Source organism: Elephas maximus, chromosome 10 (genome assembly GCF_024166365.1).
Source record: "Elephas maximus indicus isolate mEleMax1 chromosome 10, mEleMax1 primary haplotype, whole genome shotgun sequence".
Taxonomy (NCBI): Eukaryota; Metazoa; Chordata; class Mammalia; order Proboscidea; family Elephantidae; genus Elephas; species Elephas maximus.
The window spans coordinates 92,850,446-92,869,337 of record NC_064828.1 but is presented as its reverse complement, the minus strand read 5'-3'; the positions used below and the strand labels follow the sequence as shown (position 1 = coordinate 92,869,337).

General features: G+C 37.7%; 1 protein-coding gene across 1 annotated transcript in view; it reads right to left on the bottom strand.

Moving 5' to 3' along the window:
* Window positions 1-6,871: 6,871 nt before the first annotated feature.
* NRXN3 (neurexin 3) overlaps window positions 6,872-18,892 on the bottom strand; it is a 1,867,393-nt gene continuing 1,855,372 nt past the window's right edge. The window contains 2 exon segments of the mRNA XM_049899475.1: window positions 6,872-7,370; window positions 7,372-8,249. Of these exon segments, the coding sequence (XP_049755432.1) occupies window positions 7,299-7,370; window positions 7,372-8,249 (950 nt within the window). The 3' untranslated portion in view covers window positions 6,872-7,298.

Below are 18,892 nucleotides of genomic sequence, written 5' to 3'. Positions count from 1 at the left end.
TCAGAAGCAGACTGCCACATCTTTCTCCCATGGAGCTGCTCTTGGGTTCAAACTGCTGAACTTTCTATTAGCAGCCAAGCTCCTAACCACTATGCCAGCATTATGTAATTGAAGGAGTTCTGAATTTGGAACCACGAGACCAAATTTCAAGTCATGACTCTACCACTTATTAGCTGTATGACCTTGGAGAAATACTGTAATTCTATTGTGTTTGCTTGTTTTGTTAATCTGTATAATCAGGAAAATACATGCCCTAATTATTTCTCAATAAAATTGTTAATGTAGTAAAAACATAAATTATTATCTTTAATGCCAGATAATGTCAGCTGAGCTATCATTCTTACTTAGGGATCATTTCATTACTGCGTTCTTCCTAACACGGGCTGTTAACAGACATCTACCATGTGCTCATGTTTCCATATCATAGAAAGGACTTAACCCCCCTTTTCTTCACAGTAACATCTCTCTGTAGGACCTTGACCCCTCTAATACTTTTCATCTTCTCTAGGAATTTATCAATTATTACCTTTCTCTTCCAACATACTCATTTCCTCTGCACTCAGAAACAAACTAGACCTTGAACCTGAGAACATCTGAAAACATTTTCCCATCTTGCTTTTCCTGTTGGCTGACAAAATTCCAAATTTTCTAAGCAAGTATCGAATAAACCTGTTTCCATTCTTCCCCTTTCTCCTTCTGACATACAATTATCATTTCGTCTCTTCTAGGCTTTTACTTTACCTAAATATGTTCATATATGTAAGTTACTTAGAATAGTCCCTGGCACATACTAAATACTCAACAAACGTCAACTATTGTTATTTTTTATTTCTGTCAACCATAAGTTTTTGAGGATTATCAGGGACCTGACAAACGTCATAGCATTTTCCAGTTCCTGTTCTTTTGGACTATTCAGATACTGTTGAACAACCACTCTTGTAAAACTCTCCTTCCTTGGCTTTTCCATCTTCTTCTGCTGGTTACCTCTCCTGACTGATACATTTATTTTATATAGCTCTGTCTTAGGCCATTCACACACACATACATGCACATATTTCAATCATTTTAACTAATGTCTCTATGTGAATAACTTCTATTTCTACATTTTTAGTCTTGAGCCCTTTTTGAAGGTCTCAGATCTTGACTAGTCCATTGTTACCTGAAATACATTATGCTTAAATTTAATTCCATAAGTCCCTATGTCATCAAACATCAGAGCTCAATCTTTCTTTTTTTCCTAAAACTTGGCTTTCTTCTTGCCATCCTTATTTGTGTTAAGGACACCAACATCTTCACAGAATTTACATCTAAATTTTGAGTATTATCAAGCCATTTTGGTGGCTGCTAATTACCTACTCAATGAAATTCACATTCTTACAAAGTACATTTAGTGAGAAATTCATGGCCCTCTAAGTCTGACCCACAACCTTCCTGGCCATGTCTTCTGTTAATGTGCTTTATACAACCTGTGTTTCATCCAAATTATAGTTTGATTCTACCCTCTCCTACTCCAATGCTTTGCTTGGAATGGCCTGCAGCCTAGTTAATACCCTATCAATTTTTCAAGATGTACTTAAGATGCTACCCCTTCTATGAAGCACCCCCTTAAATAATTTCTTGAGAATCTTCAAAGAACGTAGTTTGTACTTGCTTGATAGCTCATTTGTATTCACTGAAGTTTCATTGTTTGTGCACCCTCACTTCACCCTCAATTTAAACACATAGTAAACATTTGCTAAATGTTCAATAAAGCAACTCATGATGATCAAACTGACCTCAAACAATATCTTCAAGACTTCATTTCAACTGGGACAAATGATACCGGGTTTGGATATTTTTGGAGTAAGATTGAATTTCAATTTGAATGTGGGAAAACTGAGCCTGGTGCAGTGGTTAAGAGCTTGGCTGCTAACCAGAAAAGCCAGCAGTTCAAATCCACCAGTTCAAATCCACCAGCTGCTCCTTGGAAACCCTTGGAAGTTCTACTCTGTCCTACAGAGTGTCTATGAGTCTGAATCGACTCGAAAGCAACTGGTTTTACGCAGGAGAAAAAATGGCTTAAATTCCACATAGCCATGGTTTTTTTGTTTTGTTTTGTTTTTTGCTATGAAACAAATCTAACAATAGACAAAGGTAGATTGGGCGAACATAATGCTCAGGAAGTGTTTCTTGAACAATCAAAACTGTCAATGCTTAAAACAGTCCTTAGATTATATATTAAATACAGAGAAAGAGTCTGTAGGGAAAAAAGCTAATACAGGGTTTGGAAGGGGTGTCTAAGGCTTTGTGGGTGTAAAGGAGTGGGGGAATACAAGAGATAGAAAGAAGATTGTACTTTAAAGCACAGAATAGATTAACTTTTTAACCTTTCTTATGGGCCCTAGAACTAAGTAGTTTATTGACATTTCGGGTTTTATAGTGCAGTGTGGGGCTCTGATGGTGCAGTGGTTAAGAGCTATGGCTCCTAACTTAAAGGCTGACAGTTCGAATCCATCAGCTGCTCCTTAGAAACTCTATGGGGCAGTTCTAGTCTGTTATATAGTGTTGCTATGAGTCAGAATCGACTCGATGGCAACAGGTTTGGGTTTTTCTAGAGCTGTACACATTCTGGACTCCAGAGGAACTCAAAGAATCAATAAATCAATATGATTTCAGAATAGGAAAATAAGACTTTATGATTGTAGGTGACAGAAGTAAAATGGTTGATTTGGCACTCCCCAACACCTATCCTCTCTAGGCTTTTGGAAGGATTTTTAACTTCATTTTTGTAAGGCAATAGCAGATAGTTAAAATGACATCTCTGGCCATCATTGTTTGAGGGCCATGGGCCAGGTGCTGTACTCAGCACTTATATCCACATTAGCTTATTTAATTGTAAAACATCACTACGAGGTTGGTAAGATCATCCAAATTTCACAGATAAAGCTAGAGTCATGACAAACCTTCCTCAGTGTTTCACAGCTAGTAACAGTCAAACCCAGGATTCAGAGCCAAGATTTGAAATGAGCCTTTCTGAGTCTTAAGCCCATGGCCAAACTTCAATGTATTGGAAAGGCATGGTGTAGTCTCAATAATTCTCCACGGAAAAATAATTAAAATATTACCTTTTTTGGCAGAATTTAACCAGTGCATCTGGGCAAATGCCACTTAGCTACTCATGGAATCTTCAACATTGCCCAACTCTTGAAATTTTCTTGCAGGGTTAACATTACCCAGATCTGGCCTCACTTTACGTATCTCATTTTCTGACCACTAGCTTGAAATGTGATGTCAGCCAGCCTTATGCCACCAAATGTCAATACTACATTTTTACTAATTATATGAATGTTTGTGATTAAAGTATATGACTAGAAAGGGACTAGCTTTATCAATTATAGCTAGTAAACCCTAGGCAAGACTTGGCCACATTGCTCGACAACTACTTAACAAATCATCTTTTTTAGTGTAAAATTTAGTACAGAATTTCTAATTCTCAAAGGCAGCTATTATATAGGCAATAGCATAGGACTCAAAGAAGAGAAGAGGAATAACCTTGTTGCACATTTCATATGTGCCAGAGTTAAAAATATTCCATATTTATTCCATTTATTTCTCGAGACCACCTTGCAAGGCAAGATCATTGAGGTGTCACATTTTTCAGGTGAAGAAGCCAATGCTCACGAGATAATCAAATTTGCTTACAGAAAGGGGACGGTTCAGCTGGAATTTCAACCAAACTGAGTCTGGGCACAATGCCTGTGTTCTATCTACTGTATCCACTGACCTCCAGGTGAGCAAAGTCTGAATTTTTAACAGGATGGGAAATTTATTATCCAAGTTGTCTTTAAGCTCTTTGTGTCTCTGTTTCCTCATCTTTAGCATGGAGGAAATACCATCTACCACCCAGGGATTGAACAGACTACACATACTCAAAACACTTAACATAGTGCCTAGCACACAACAGAATTCAATAAACAATTGCTTTAAGTATCTGAGATAGGAACAAAAGAAGATGCTTCCTATAGTTTAACATCACTGAGCCTCACTGTTCTTCTGTTTCAGAATAGCCAATAGCATAAGTATTCCACTATTCAAATCTGAAGAAACAGTGTTAAATACGTTTGGTTTAATTCTGATGCTTTGAAAAGTGGGAGCCGGTATGAATCGAGTACAGCTGCTCAGCTGAACCTATGTTTCCAGGTTATGGTGAAAAACGTAAGGTATTGTCATCAACTATCCAGTGAGAAAAGTATGCACCTGCTTAGGGAACCAGCAAATCAAGGGCACCGGAGATATGAGAAAAGTTCTAGCTATAATGAGTTTATGAAGACTTTCATAATTAAAAAAAAAATCTAGAAAGAAGCTTTTAAATTTAAGCTGTCATTTAAATTTTGTTTTTGCATTTAGTTAAAGCTTTTTAAATTTTTATTTCAATAAAGCAGGGGAGCTTGGAAGCAGGTATCTAAAGGTTTCCAGTGCTTAAGGCATGGTATGAGCATGGTTCTGGGATACTCTTTAGTGTTTGTTGACTTATCGCAAATACTTTAAAGGCACCGAACACTTTTTAAAATACAGTCTCCAATAATTTTTACAGAATAAAATGTTTACGCTATCTTACCTTTTCAGAAACATGCATTTTCTCCTGGTCTCTCTATCATAGCAATCTAGACCATGATGCCTCAGCTGATAGACGATAATTGTTTATCCCATTAGTACACCACTTTTGATAAGTTGACATAAGTAACGAACAACTGGTTAGAATATTTTATATCGCATGAAAGTGGTCTTAGCTTACCTGGCTTTTAATAAGCTACGGCATATCTAGCCTCGGTCCAAGATGTTTTCCCCAAAAGTTTAGAAAATAAAAGTACATCAACACACAAGGTTTTGGGAAGAACATTTTATTGCTAAGCATATCCTTAAACGAAAAGGCAAATATGAAATAAAAGAGAAAAGGAAAAAGAAAAAGCAGTAACGTCACAACATCATAAAATAAACTCCTTAAGGGTCTGCTCCTAAAACAACAGAAACATGATAGAAGCTCACATACAGAATGCGCGTGTTCCCGTAAAATTGTCCAAATAGAATCTTACACTAAGAGGAATACAACAAATGTATTTTTAGTCAAATTAAAAAAAAAAAAATTGTAAAGAAAGAAAGCAGGAAATCAGTTCACAAGACCTCAAGGTTCCAAAAGCAGCAATCTTATACAGACATCAAGATATAATCAACTTCAGATAGGTTGGGCCATTTAGATTATCTAAAATCGTGCTTTGATATCTCCTTATAATCCTGTCTTTTTTTAATGACGACAGAAAAAAAAAAAATCTCAACACATTGAAATATCAAATAATGAGGAACACTTCTTTCCATACACCTTAGAAAATGCTACCGTTCTTTAGATTGCGCGTTTTGCCCCATGTCTTTTAGTTTTTCAAAGTCAAATATTCATGCAACTTACAAAGACCAGCAAGAGTAGATTTCTAAATCTAAACAGCTGATTGATTTTCATCTGTACAAAAGAAATAGTATATATCTGACCCTCTGGAGGACACACTCCCTTTTTGTGTGAATATTTGTCTGGCTTTTTGGATAGCTATGGCCACACAACCATTTTATTGTCTTTATTCTGTACATTGTTTCCTCTTTTCAAAAAGACAGACAGACAATTGGAATATAAACCCAACAAACTGAAATAAACAAAGAGAAAGAACAGTTCTCAAAGCAGTATGTACATAGGTGGCGAAGGAATTATACCAGCAAAAACGTAGTAAAATATGTAAACAAAATCTGAGAAGATTTTTTTTCTCTTTGACACAGTTAACTGTGACAAAACTAAAACTCATACTTTCTTCACATTTTAAGGTTTGTTTTTTTTTGTTGTTTTATTTCCTTTTAAAACAACATTCTCATTCCGCTTCAAGACTTTAACAGGTTTCCTGTTTCAGTTGTCCCATCAAACATACCATGATAAATATATCTGTATATATATTTATTTATATATATATTATACTATTAAATTCCTTTTTGTGTGTCACAGCAGCTTTATTCACTTATTTATTTATTTATTTTTAAAAGATGGGTGAAGGGAGACATGAGCCAATGGAAGGATAGAACAATCCATCAGTGTCAGGCTACAAAATCAAAACACCATTGAAAACATTACCACGCTGGGAGCTGGGGGGGTGGGGAACTATGTCTTTTGCACTCCGTTATGATGTGTTTGGCTTGTGTGACCTTTTGTGGTTCCATCACAAGTTGAACTCCTGTATTGTCTGGTTTGATTATTCGATAGACTTTCATTGTTGTCTTTTCTTGAGTATTTGCACACACTTTAATCAGTCACAGGTCCAGCCCGCCCCCCACTTGGCTAGGAAAGACTGTTTTAGTTTATGGGGCTTTCCCCTTTACCACAATTTGGCCAGGCTAATTAATGAACAGGAACAGTATTGTTAAATAAAACCAATAAACCAAAATAGCTCTGATAAAACCATCCCTGAACCCATCTGTTCAGGGTTTGGGCGGCAAATTCTGGAATTAGACCCTGGGGGACCAGCTTTTCGAATCAACATTATCATCCATCACATGGTTTTGCTATGTGTTCAGCAAAGCATCTTATAGGAAACAAACAACAGATTCTAGAGACACCACAACCTGAAATGCAGAGTGGATACCACGGTAGCTTTTGAGTTCATATATGGCAATAGTCTCTCTCACTTTTGAGTTTTTTTTTTCCTTCTTAACTTAGTCCAGTCATTCTCAAAAAGTAAGCAAAAATCGAAAAGCCATTTTCCCCTTAGATCTTGAAAAGTTACACACACACCAGCCAGAACCAGATAAGGGGATTTTTTTTTTTTAACTTTTTTTTTCTTTTCTCTCTCTCTCTTTTTTTTTTTTTTACATAATTAAACTGAAAAAAAAAAAATCGTTACAGTTAAGCTTCACAACATCATTACAGACTCACTTGGAGTTATGGAACAAGTAAGCCATGAAGTCTATCTTTTGTTGAAAGGTCCTCAAGAGAAGGAAGCTTCCAAGTCCGCTAAAGTGGTGGAGCCATTTGCTTGCTCCAGAGTACTAAGTGTGTGCTTTATGATACAGCAGGGCAGAAAGAGCTTTCTGTCTCCGAGAGATGACTGAAACACAGCAGCCATGGCGGAATTTTAGATACATCTTTGTGTGTGTCCTTTTAAAAATGGTTTTTTCCCACCAGAGTTATGGTATACCCCATCTCATAGTTACAACAGTTCTGACATCTGTCAAACTCATTTTCAAAGTATTTATAATTTATATATAAATAATTCTGTTTTTTTTTTAATTCATTTATTGGTAGTAGTATTATCTTTACACATAATACTCCTTGTCCTTGTTTTTCTGTTTCTTGTGGCCGCTCTTCGAGCTCTGTTGCTTTTCCTTGAGGAGCGTACCGTTGCTCTGGGCCGAGTTGCTGATGTAGTTCCGCGTCTCGTCCACTTGATAGGACCCCTCGTCCCTGTTCCTGTACTTGTACATGGCGTACAGGAGGATCAAGATGCAGAGGGCGGCAGCAGCCACAATGCCGACGACCATCCCTGTTGTACTGCTCGACTCCCGGATCACCTCTGAGGCCCCCGGAACCCGTCTGATTCCTGGCTCCGTGGGGTTTGCTGTGGGCACATTACGGAACATGGGGGAAGTAATTAGTGGGCTCTTCAGTTTGGTGCTGTCTAGCTCATAGGCAGTGGGCAACGGAAGCAAGACTATATCAGGCTGGGGTTTGAGATCACGGTTATTCATTTTGCCAGCTGGCAATTTGGGCACCATCCCAGACGAGGAGGAAGCTGTGAAGCGGATCAGCTCAGGGGACAAAGATGTGGTAGTAGTCCTACTAGTTTCGGAGACTTTGTTAGGTCTAAAGTCCTTGGATTCCCACTTGGGCGCATGTGCTTTGTAGCCACCTTCGAAGATTGAAGTGGAAAGACTCTTATCTGTTACCAAGGAGAAGGTGGTGTAAAAATCTTCATCATCAGTAGGGGGCAGGTTAGAGTCAAAGGTTTCCCCTGAGCCATACCCAGATATCACCAAGCCATCATCATCACAACCATCGCTGCCTTGGTCCGACAAGCAAGGTAACCCCGCCTCAGAGGTCATGGACAGGGAATCTTTGGTGGTCTCAATAATGGTGAGGAGGGGGCGAAAGGTAGGGGGGAGTGTAATGGAAGGTGCACGAGTAGCAAAAGGAGGGGTAGCTAAAGGGTCTTCTACAAGAAGAGGGATAACTAATTCACCTCCTGGGATTGAAAAGAAAAAGAAAAACAGAATTAGTATATTTGCAAACACAATTCATAGGTTATGCCTTAAATTACCAGTAAGTGACCTGGATCCCCATATGGGTCCTTTCCGGCTGTAGCCTAACCATTGCAGACTGATTTCCAGCCCATGAGACGCCTCTTGCCACCAAAATCTGAAATCCTTAGACAGGGGACTTAGATGCTCTCAAGTAATTATTTAAATAGAATTCAAATATGCCGTTTCCAGGATCTGTTTATGAAATGATATCATTCATTCATTTATATTGTTGCAAATACTGACTGGCAATGAAAACTGTGTGTGTGTGTGTGTGTGTGTGCGCGTGCGTGTGCACACATGCACGTGTGTGTGCGTGTGTGTTTCTTGGGTTTCCACTTCTTGGGTCTCTACTTGTTTGCTTCCATGAAAATAAGAATGGCATATTCTCTATGTCATTGAGACCAAGATCAAAGAACACAAAAGACCTCATTTTTAGTATGTTCTTAAATTACTACCTTTTATTTTACATTTATTAATTACAGTCCTTTTCTGTAAGCTAAATGAAGGGAACTTACAAGAGGCTGAAAGTGTTCATTTTGACTCTACTTTTTCTGACACTTATCTGACCATTAAATGACCACTCTGTTTGCATTGGTCTAATATTTGCTTATGTATTGCTTTTATGCTACATATAATATATGCTGAGCTGGAAGCTAGAATTCAAAAATACCCAACCTAGATATCCATGACTTGCTGGAGACTTTCTTTTAGATTCAGAAATGTGGAGTTAGCAAAAGTGAGTTCTTTAAATCAGTGATTCTCAACTAGAGTGGCAAAAATACATTGATTTACCCTCAACACATACGATACGTATTGCACTTAATATATACGTGGATTGAGCTGGGAAGATAAAGTTCTGAATAGTTTACTAAATCACAGTGCTTGCAGATGATGAGTATCAAAATATTTTACAGTGGACGTTGCTCAACTAACAGTGGTGTCAAGCCTATTGTCCACCTAGGTAAGTAAGATAATCAAACTCTCTTCCATGTTTCTCGACAATGTTTGATAATCAAACAAAGGAAGAATATCAAGAAGTCATTAGTCCATGTCTCTTTACTGAATTTATTCCAGGAAAAAAAAAAAAATTCCAACTATTACTTTTCCAGATCCTTTAGCAGGAACGTCAAGATATCTACGTGTCCCATTAAATCAACAACTTGAGTTGATGACACACTATTACTGATGAAGTCCTCATTCTGAGCTCACTCAACCAAGTACAGTATCCTTCAGTGTACTTCCCTTGGTAGTAAGTCAGTAATAATGGGATGGTAAGTCTCTGAGCATCTGTTAACAGACTTGACTTTCCCTTAGGTGCCCCCTTCTCTTTGCCTATGGCAAAGCCAGGTATATGGTTCACTACTGTGAAGCTATGGGGGCCATTGCAAATGGACAAGCCTTTGGGCTTACGCAGTCTTCCAGTGTTCTACCTACAAAAGCTGACTCACATTCTGATGTGGAATTGGAACACATTGCACTCTGCTTTCCACACCTTATGTCTTTAAACTCTTCCCATGCCTCAGATAGAACTGTGGCATCTAAATTGTCCAGGTGTCAGGTGTACTATGAGAAGGGCCTCCTGAGAAGAAAGCTATTGCATACTTTCAAAGCACCTGAGTAGATTTGCTCGCACCCACTCCAGAGCCTTTACTCCCTCCTTATTTAGCCAATAATCCTGTGTTAGGCAGAGAGAAATTGAGTTGGGAGATGGGTTAAGTGTATGTAATCTATACCCTTTGAAAGAGTTGGGACAACAAAAGGTACTGACATCTCTGGCCCACCTGACAGTTCTATCATCTGTGAGGAAATACAACAAGACCCTTTCCAAGAATCTCAAGATGATGTTTTTGCCTGTGCTCTAAACCCAAGCTTCTATTCCAGTGCTCAGAGTTTGAAACTATTGAGCAAAATGATCTTTGCAGATTTGCCAAGGCTTCAGACTTGATTTACTTGGCCAACTTGCCTATTTTTTACATTGTGAACATATATAATTCATACACCCTGCAACTTACTTAATGCATAATTTATACACTTTTGCTAGTTTTTATAAATGGGATTTGGAGCATGATTCCCTAAAGGTAAGCTAGTCCTAAAACGCACCCTGAGCTAGCTTTTCTTCTTCTTCTTGTAGGGGGGCCCCAAGCGGGATATGCAAAGTAATACATGGGAGAGGGCAGTGTTTAAGAGGAGAACAGCGGTATGCGGAAGAAGTGGAGGCCCATGCATTCTGCATAAGATTCCCTAGGGATTTCTCAGGCATTATTTCACTCTACTTCAGGAAACAAACAGGTGTTTTTACCCAGCTTAACTAGAACAAAGGTTTAGCGTGTGTGCTGTTTTCTGGCATAAATACCCAGAGTTATTTGTTCCTTATGGGAGTGACAAAAATCTACCCCACATAGAGTAAACAGAGAGGAAACTGGGATAAAGGACAAGGGATAACTGATTTGTCGGGAGGCAAAGGCCCGTACAAATAATTAAAATATAAAGGCAAACTGTTGGGTAGGATGCTAGAGTCCCTTTGAGTGAGATTAAGATCACTGCATTCATGATTACAGAGTGGCACTCATTTGCAATTTTAGCGAACCATCTGTGACACGCAACTGGAGTCTTAAATTTGCCTGTTCTTCCTTTATTTATTTAATCCTGGCTTTAAAGCTTCTGCAGTGTCTTTGTTATTAAAAATCTACGAGATCTACAAACTGCTCACTCCGAAGTTGAATCACTCCCATATTACATTGCTGTTTCCTTCTCATTCAACATGCTAATGCAGGCATTGCCCTTGGATTTTTTTTTTTTTTTAAAGATAAAACTCACCTTTTTTCTAACGGGATCAAAAGAGGGCCCTGCAGCTTGCTAATTTATAAAGGGCTCTGAAAGCCTGGTGAACCCACAACTGATATGATAAGAGCTCATTTCAAAACTAAAATGATGGGTATGCTATTGTAGAACTTAAATAACAGAATCTGTCTTCAGTTTTCTTTTTGCCATTTTGTCATTAATGCTGGTAGCAATAATAAAAATGATAAGTGATATCCTCTTTGAGCCCAAATTCTGCTGGTATTTAATCAATGAAATGATAGAAGCTTTCATACTTTTTTTTTTTTTTTCCTGGCATCTCAAGGAATTGGAAGAGTGCCTTTAGTTGAAAAGGAAGTTGACTGGGATGCAGGAGTCATTAATACAAATGGGAATTATAGTGAAATGAGACTGAAAATTTTAGATAATTAACAGCTTGAAAGCTTCTTGGGATGGGTGTATGAATTGGTATGTATAATCAATTTTAATATCAAATTCTATCTTTAACATTTAAGATACATAGTGTACTGTGGAATTCAAGGTCATGCATCATTTGAAATGGGGGAGAATTATTTTTTCCACTATAAGATCCTTAATAGAAATGTCTTAATTTGTGTGAGGGTATACGAGACTTATTTGTTTTAATCCAGGATGTCTGCCCTCAGAAATATTGGAGTAGCCGACAATTTCCTTTTTTTTTTTTTTTTCCCATAGCCCAAAGGGCTATGGAGTTTGGGATCAACCAGATGTCTACACTCATAAAAGTATTCACACAAGCCAGAAGCCTAAAGTCATAAAGAGTAACAGGCAAAATGATACAAAACCTGATATCCATCAAAAGTCTAATTTCCTATGCCATTTCCAGAATTTTTCTTTGGTTTGGAATAAGAGCTATCCGTATCCCTTAAAGTTAGCATTTTAAATATGGAATACATACTCTTTTTTTGACGGGATTGTGCTTTTCTTTAAACTAGAGAGATCACTAGGGATATAAAAGGTCTATTTTAGCTCTGAAGGCTGCCCTGCTTTTTTGCTTTATGAGTGTATTTATAGATATATAATTCATGCCTCTAGGACTGATATCCAGCACAAGGGGCTCTCTGCCACGAAAAAGACACTGTGTTAAAAATTTAATAGAACTCCTCCGAACTGTGAGAATGTTGTGGGTGATGGTAAATGTAGTGGGTCATCTAAAAACCAAGTGGAACAACATGAGGTTTCAATGTGGCTCTGACTGTTAGCTCTCTGGAGAGTCTAGTCCGAGAGTCATGAAAATACCAAAATACTGGTGCTGGAGAGTGAGACTCTGGGAGAGGACACCACACTCAAAACTATAATTTCTTTTCTGTATATTTATAGCTTCTTTACCTCATCTCTTACTTGCATTTTTCTAATTCTCTACTTGGAAATTCACATCTAATGGAGAGAAATACTCTTTTCTCCCACTAAGTCAGTTGTTCAAAGATATTCATTCAGTTATTTGGGGCCACAGAAGTGTGTACTTGTAACACATAAATATCCCAATGGTGGTAGAAGCTTGTCATCATGAAGTTGCTCACCATCCACCACCAGGAAAAATAGTTATGGGAGAAGACACCAGAAAGACTCAAGAGTCTCAATGTGGCTTGACTTACATTTTAATGTGATAACAATTTCTAGGTAGGGCATTTTTTTTTTTTTTTCTTTTTCTCTTGTAAAGCAAATAGTATGTCTGAAATGGGGCTGACTCAAAGGTTCTTCAGCACAACCCCAGGTAAGATGATCCATAACCCCTTGACATCATTATACATTATAAAATAAAGAGTGTCAAGTGGAGTTTTCATTTACATATTAATTAAGAGTTTTGCCTCTAAAGTCACATAGTTGACTTTAAGTAGATTACCCTTCATAATGTGGTTGGGCTTCAACAAATCAGTTGAAGGCCTTGAGAGCAAAAATTGAGGCTTCCCGAAGAAGAAATTCTGCCTCAAAACTAACATAGAAATCCTGCCTGCATTTCAGCCTGCTCTATGGATTTCAGACTTGCCAGTCCCCTCCTGGCATAATTGGGTAAGCCAATTCCTTAAAAATCTATCTAATTATTTATTTATCATCTATCTATCTATGTATATGTATCTTCTGTTAATTCTGTTTTGCTGAAGAGCCCTGACTGAATCAACACTCCATTTAGGAAGAAGTTCTTAGCTTTAAACCTAAAATAATATCCAACATGGCAGACAACTTGAAATCATATAAACAGTGGCAGAAGGAGCCCATTCATTAAAGCTGCTGTGTTGGAGGTACATCTATTATGCACTTCCAGTTTGATATTTCTATAACAGTTTCAAATAACACTAATAGCTAAAATTAAAGTGAAATAGTAACTTCTTTTTTAAGAAATTGTATAGTGCTTCTTACCAATGTTTTCTGAAGCATTGATACAAATACCCTCAGGGTCAAGAAATACTCTCAACGTAGAATCATACATAATGGCAGTACCTACCTGAAAGTGTTCCTAAGTAAAACTTAAGATGTGAAAATCATGAGGTGTCCTCTTGGTAGAATCTTAGGATCCTTTTAAAGCTTACCTGATTAAATCCTTGAAAGAAATGGCAACTATTAACAGAAAGGAAAAAGGAGGGAAAAACAGAGAGAGAGAAATAGAGAAACTGTGTGTGTGTGTGTGTGTGTGTGTCTGTGTGTGTGTGCTTATGCCAGTAGTTTAATTATTTGTATACACTGGGAAGTATCAGAATCGTAGAACAACATTTTAAACACTTGGGATTTCTGTCTTTTTTCTCAGTAAAATTGGTGTTATAGCCTGTGGTGATGGCAAGAGTATAATCCTGGATAACCAAACTCTACCATAGTCACTTGAGAGTAACTTATTTCCCCTTTGCTGATGGAAAATAACATAAAGGACTGATTTCCTTGAATGCTTTCTAAGGAATTAAATGAGGGTACAACTACAACTGATAACATTTGGAGCTAACTCAACCCGTTTTCCTCTGGGGTACAGGTCTCCCATAGGCAGTAACCAATTTTATTATCCCACTGAAGAGACTCCATTACTTTCCAGGCTTTAAAGTTGGTGGTAAAAAAAAGTTTAGGCAAAGAGGCCAGGCTTGCTTTGAGTGGTAAGGAAGATTTACTTATCCCCTTCAACCAAGAGTAGAATTCATGTTGTTTATTAGGAGCGATGCAGCACAAAACATAATGGTGAAAATTAAGCAAACAGACACAAATGAAATTAAATATTTAATATAATATTTAAATCATATAGTAGAAAATAAAATCAACTTCATTGCCAAAGTAAGTGAGAGGAAAGGAGAACAAACAGCATCAACAAGGCATTCACAATATAAGAAAAGAAAAGGAAAAGCAAATAAAAAATAGGTTTTTTTTTTTTTAAAATAAAGAAATAATTTCCATATAGGTAGAAATAATTTAAACGGAAAAAAAAAAGCACACCGTATTAATTTATAGTCAACTTACATCAACAAATTGCCCGCATGTTTTTTGGCATGAAAGAAAAATTTACAAAAGAAAGTTGTGTAAGAATGCTCTTGGACAAACAGAATTGATCCATTCTTGTAACTTGCTTTTTTTGTCGTCATTTCTTAAAAAACTTTTGAGTGAAATGTCTAATTTTTCAAATATAATAATTTACAACAGAGGATGATACAGGGAGGCAACAACACAGACATCCACACCACATAACATGAAAAGAAAAAAAAAATCTGCACTTGAACAAATTTTTGCTTGGGGGGGCCTGGGAAGGCATCGGCTTTGCATTTAAAATAGTTCCGATTGCAATGTTTAAAAAATTAAAAAAAAAAAAAAGGAAACCTGTTTACTTGTATAATTGGCCTTTTACAAAAAAATTTATGAATCTAAAAGGTTTTGAATGAATTTCTGCATTGTTATAGGTTCTCAGATATAGCTTGAATTTTTTAATTTATTTTTTTTTTTTTTTGTCCTTCTGACAAGTTTTAGACTTTAAGGGGATGAATGACAGCACATAAAGTTTTAACAATGCTAAAGAAAGGGGGGAGTATGGGAAGGAAAGGTGCTGAGAGGGGAGGGTTGTATCTATGAGTGTACTACACAGGAGATGAAGATGATGGGAGTAAATGTGTAAGTGAGTCGCCATGTCCATGTAAGGGCGGCACGGAGTGATCTAGCTGCATTAGAGCTTCTGGCTGTAAGGAAGGGATGGGCAATATACAAAAACAAATGAGCCTATACATGCCCATCTAAGGAATAAAGAACTCTTAACACTGACAATCTCACACACCCTAAGCTGCAACTTCTTCAACATGCAATTACACCAAAAATTATTACAGTTTCATTAAAGAGTTTCAACTAATAAAAAGTTACACTTTTTTTCCTATTCAAAATAGCAAAAATACATAAAATAATAATACGAATAATCAAAAGGTTAAAAGCCAAAACAAGGAGACTCGATTTATCTATTCAAGTTGAACAACTTCATTGGCAGTCACACAGCCCCATCTAGAGCTGGGGGGGGGGTTAGAGGTCTACAGAGGTGAGCCCAAGGAAAGCTGGATAGGAAGCCCACACGCTGAGTTGCCAATGTCTTTCCCATCTAGAAATGGTATTGTTACAATCTGAATGACACCCTGTTCACGGTCCCCATGCCATGCATTTTGCACATGATTTGCAATGCCCCGTTGCCATTGAGTCAATTCTGACTCATAGCGACCCAATAGGACAGAGTAGAACTGCCCCCATAGGGCTTCCAAGGAGCACCTGGTGGATTTGAACTGCCCAACCTTTTGGTTAGCAGGCGTAGCTCTTAATCACTAGCCACCAGGGTTTCCGATTTGCAATGAGACCGGTCTAATTTGAAAGATGTGGATGTGGGGATTCGGCCGCTGAAGTTGTTCCACATTTAATGAGGGAGTGGGGAAAAATTGCAGAAAACAATTCATAGCTTTTTTTTTTTCTTATAAGTTTGGATAAAGCCAAATCTAAAGATAGTTCTAGCACTTAAAAAGAAACACATTGATATATATAGGTAGATATAATACAAAAAAGCACTTAATTCCCAAACAAGAAGGGAGAAAAGAACCAAAAAAATTTTTTTAAAGAAAAAAAATATTTCACACACTTTCAGAGATGAACAACCAGATGCACACGTTACGGAGGCACAGACAGAGCAGTCAGGGAACACTTTTTTTGCTTTGTTTTTCCGGCTGGTTGATTCCCCTTTTGTCTTGTAATAGCCAAAATTAAAAACAAATTTTGCATATTTGTTAAAAAAATTTTTTTTTCATTTTTTTTTTTTTTTGGTTTTGTGTCTTTAAAAAAATAAAAAGGGCGTGCAGTCTGGATGTACGTCCTAAGTACATATTTAAAAGCGAAGAAAGTAGCTAAAACTAATGAATGGGTTATCGTCTATCCTCCTTGAACTGGAGGAACGCTAATCAAGTTAAAACATGCTTAAAGTAAGTTGCATTTAGGGAAAATAGAAATACAGAACAGCAAGCTAGGGTTGGGGAGAGGTTAGCAAGACAAAACCGATTTGGGGGTGAGAGGTAGGTACTGGATTCTGTTTTATGCCTGTCCAGTAGGGGCAAAGGACATCCCAAGGGTATTTTACCAATTAGAAGGAAAGTACCTGTGTGTGTGTGTTTGTGTTAGGTGTAGGGTAGAACCTGTAGTAGCAGGGACTGAGGAACAAATATATACGGGCTCATGGGTTCTACTCCAGGAAATGCATTCCATGTTTATTCTCAGCCATAGGAGCCATATTTTAAAAGACGTAGAGCGGTTATAATTAACTTTGTTCCCTATGAGTGTTCTTGGAATTTGTCAAGCTGACTGAGTACCACAGGTGACAATAGGGTGTTAACAGAACAAACCAAAAACCCATTGCTGTCAAGTCGATTCCGACTCATAGCAACCCTATAGGACAGAGTAGAACTGCCCCATAGAGTTTTCAAGGAGCCCCTGGTGGATTCTAACTGCGAACCTTTTGGTTAGCAGCCGTAGCAGTTAACCACTGCACCACCAGGTTTCTGTTAATAGAATATGTCTGATGAGTAGAGGAATAGCTGATTCTTTCTCAGTTGTAGAGGAAAACTCCTCTCCACTCCAAAGTATCAGCATCTGTAAGCTATAGGATAATCATAAAACGAATATGGCTTTTTGGAAGTACTTTGGGAAAAGTTATACCAGTCTTCCAGAGAAAAATGTGGAATTCAAAATGCTTTGTTCAATCTATATTGAAAAATGTAGAAAAGAGTGTGTGTGTGTGTGTACATGTACTTGTGCATGCACAAGGGTCTCTGTGTGTGTGTGTGTGTGTGTGTGTGTGCACTGAGAGGAAGATCCTGTAGCTGGGACCTGGGTAATGAGTTTTAAGAAATGGCCTCAGCCTCTACTGGAAGGGATCACTAGAGTTATATTCTATATTCTATCCGTCTGAGAACATTCATGTGCAACCAAGGACCGGGAAACCCAGGTAGGCAACCACAAAGGCAAGACACTTGAGAGCACCTGGTTCTGGTAGCCAATTCCAACCACTCTTAAGAATTCTTTTGAATGATTTTGACATTGTGAGGGTGCCTCAGACTTTTGCCCCCTATGGGACGCCCCTTTTATTATTTTATTTTAAAGTCATTATAGCAATGTGTCCCCATGGGTCAGTCCGTACCAAGATTTTTAGTCTCTGGTTTAATAATGTCAATCATTATCCCGGGAACTTCACAAAGGCAGCTGGGAGGTTTTAGGAGGAGGAAAACAATTTCAATGATATAGGAGAAAGAAAGAAAAAAAACCCTTGTTGCCATTTCATTGAAATTTTTTGACCAATTACACTTTTATCACTGAATTTTATTATATAAGAAAAATCTATAAATGTTCATGTATTCAACAAGGCATCGAATGACATCTGTAGAACAAAGTTAGTTTTGATAATATTTAAACGGGCTGTCCATCGTTTGTGTTCCCTGACGATTTTTAAAGGTAAGAAACATGACTTGTCTAAGTGTGAGACTTAAGTCTAAGATACTTCAGTGCATACATACTCCTGGATAGTGAGAGGTGTTTCGAGTTTAATATGTAAGCAATTTGGGTTCCCTGATGTTTCTGCTTGGTTAAGGGCTCAGATGCTAACTGAAAGGTTGGTGGTAGAAATCCAACAGCTGCTCCACAGGAGAGAACATCTGATGATCTGCTCCAGTAAAGATTTCAGCTTAGGAAACCCTATGGGGCAGCTCTACTCTGTCCTACAGGGTCGCTGTGAGTTGGAAACGACTCGAAGGCACACAACAACAGAAAGGTTTCTACTGAGTAATTTACCTATTTCAAGTTTGCCTGTTTTAAAACTCTTGCAAGTAGGACACCACCACTTACTTTCCGAAAATCACTAGTTCAAACATCAAATATACCAACATGTATGATTTTCACTTTGCAAATAATATATGTTTGCTTATACCTATAGAAGCCATGGAAACCCTGGTGGCGTAGTGGTTAAGTGCTACGGCTGCTAACCAAAGGGTTGGCAGTTTGAATCCGCCAGGCACTCCTTAGAAACTCTATGGGGCAGTTCTACTCTGTCCTATAGGGTCGCTATGAGCTGGAATCGACTCGATGGCACTGGGTTTGGTTTGGTTTTGGCATAGAAACCATAGTTTTAAATGACGCTAACACAGCCTGAACACAGTTGCATATATATTTTTATAATATAAACTCATCAATTCATATGCATAAAATTTGTTTGATTTCTGATATGTGAGACAAATTAATATTGCTAATAGCTCATAATCATGACATAGCT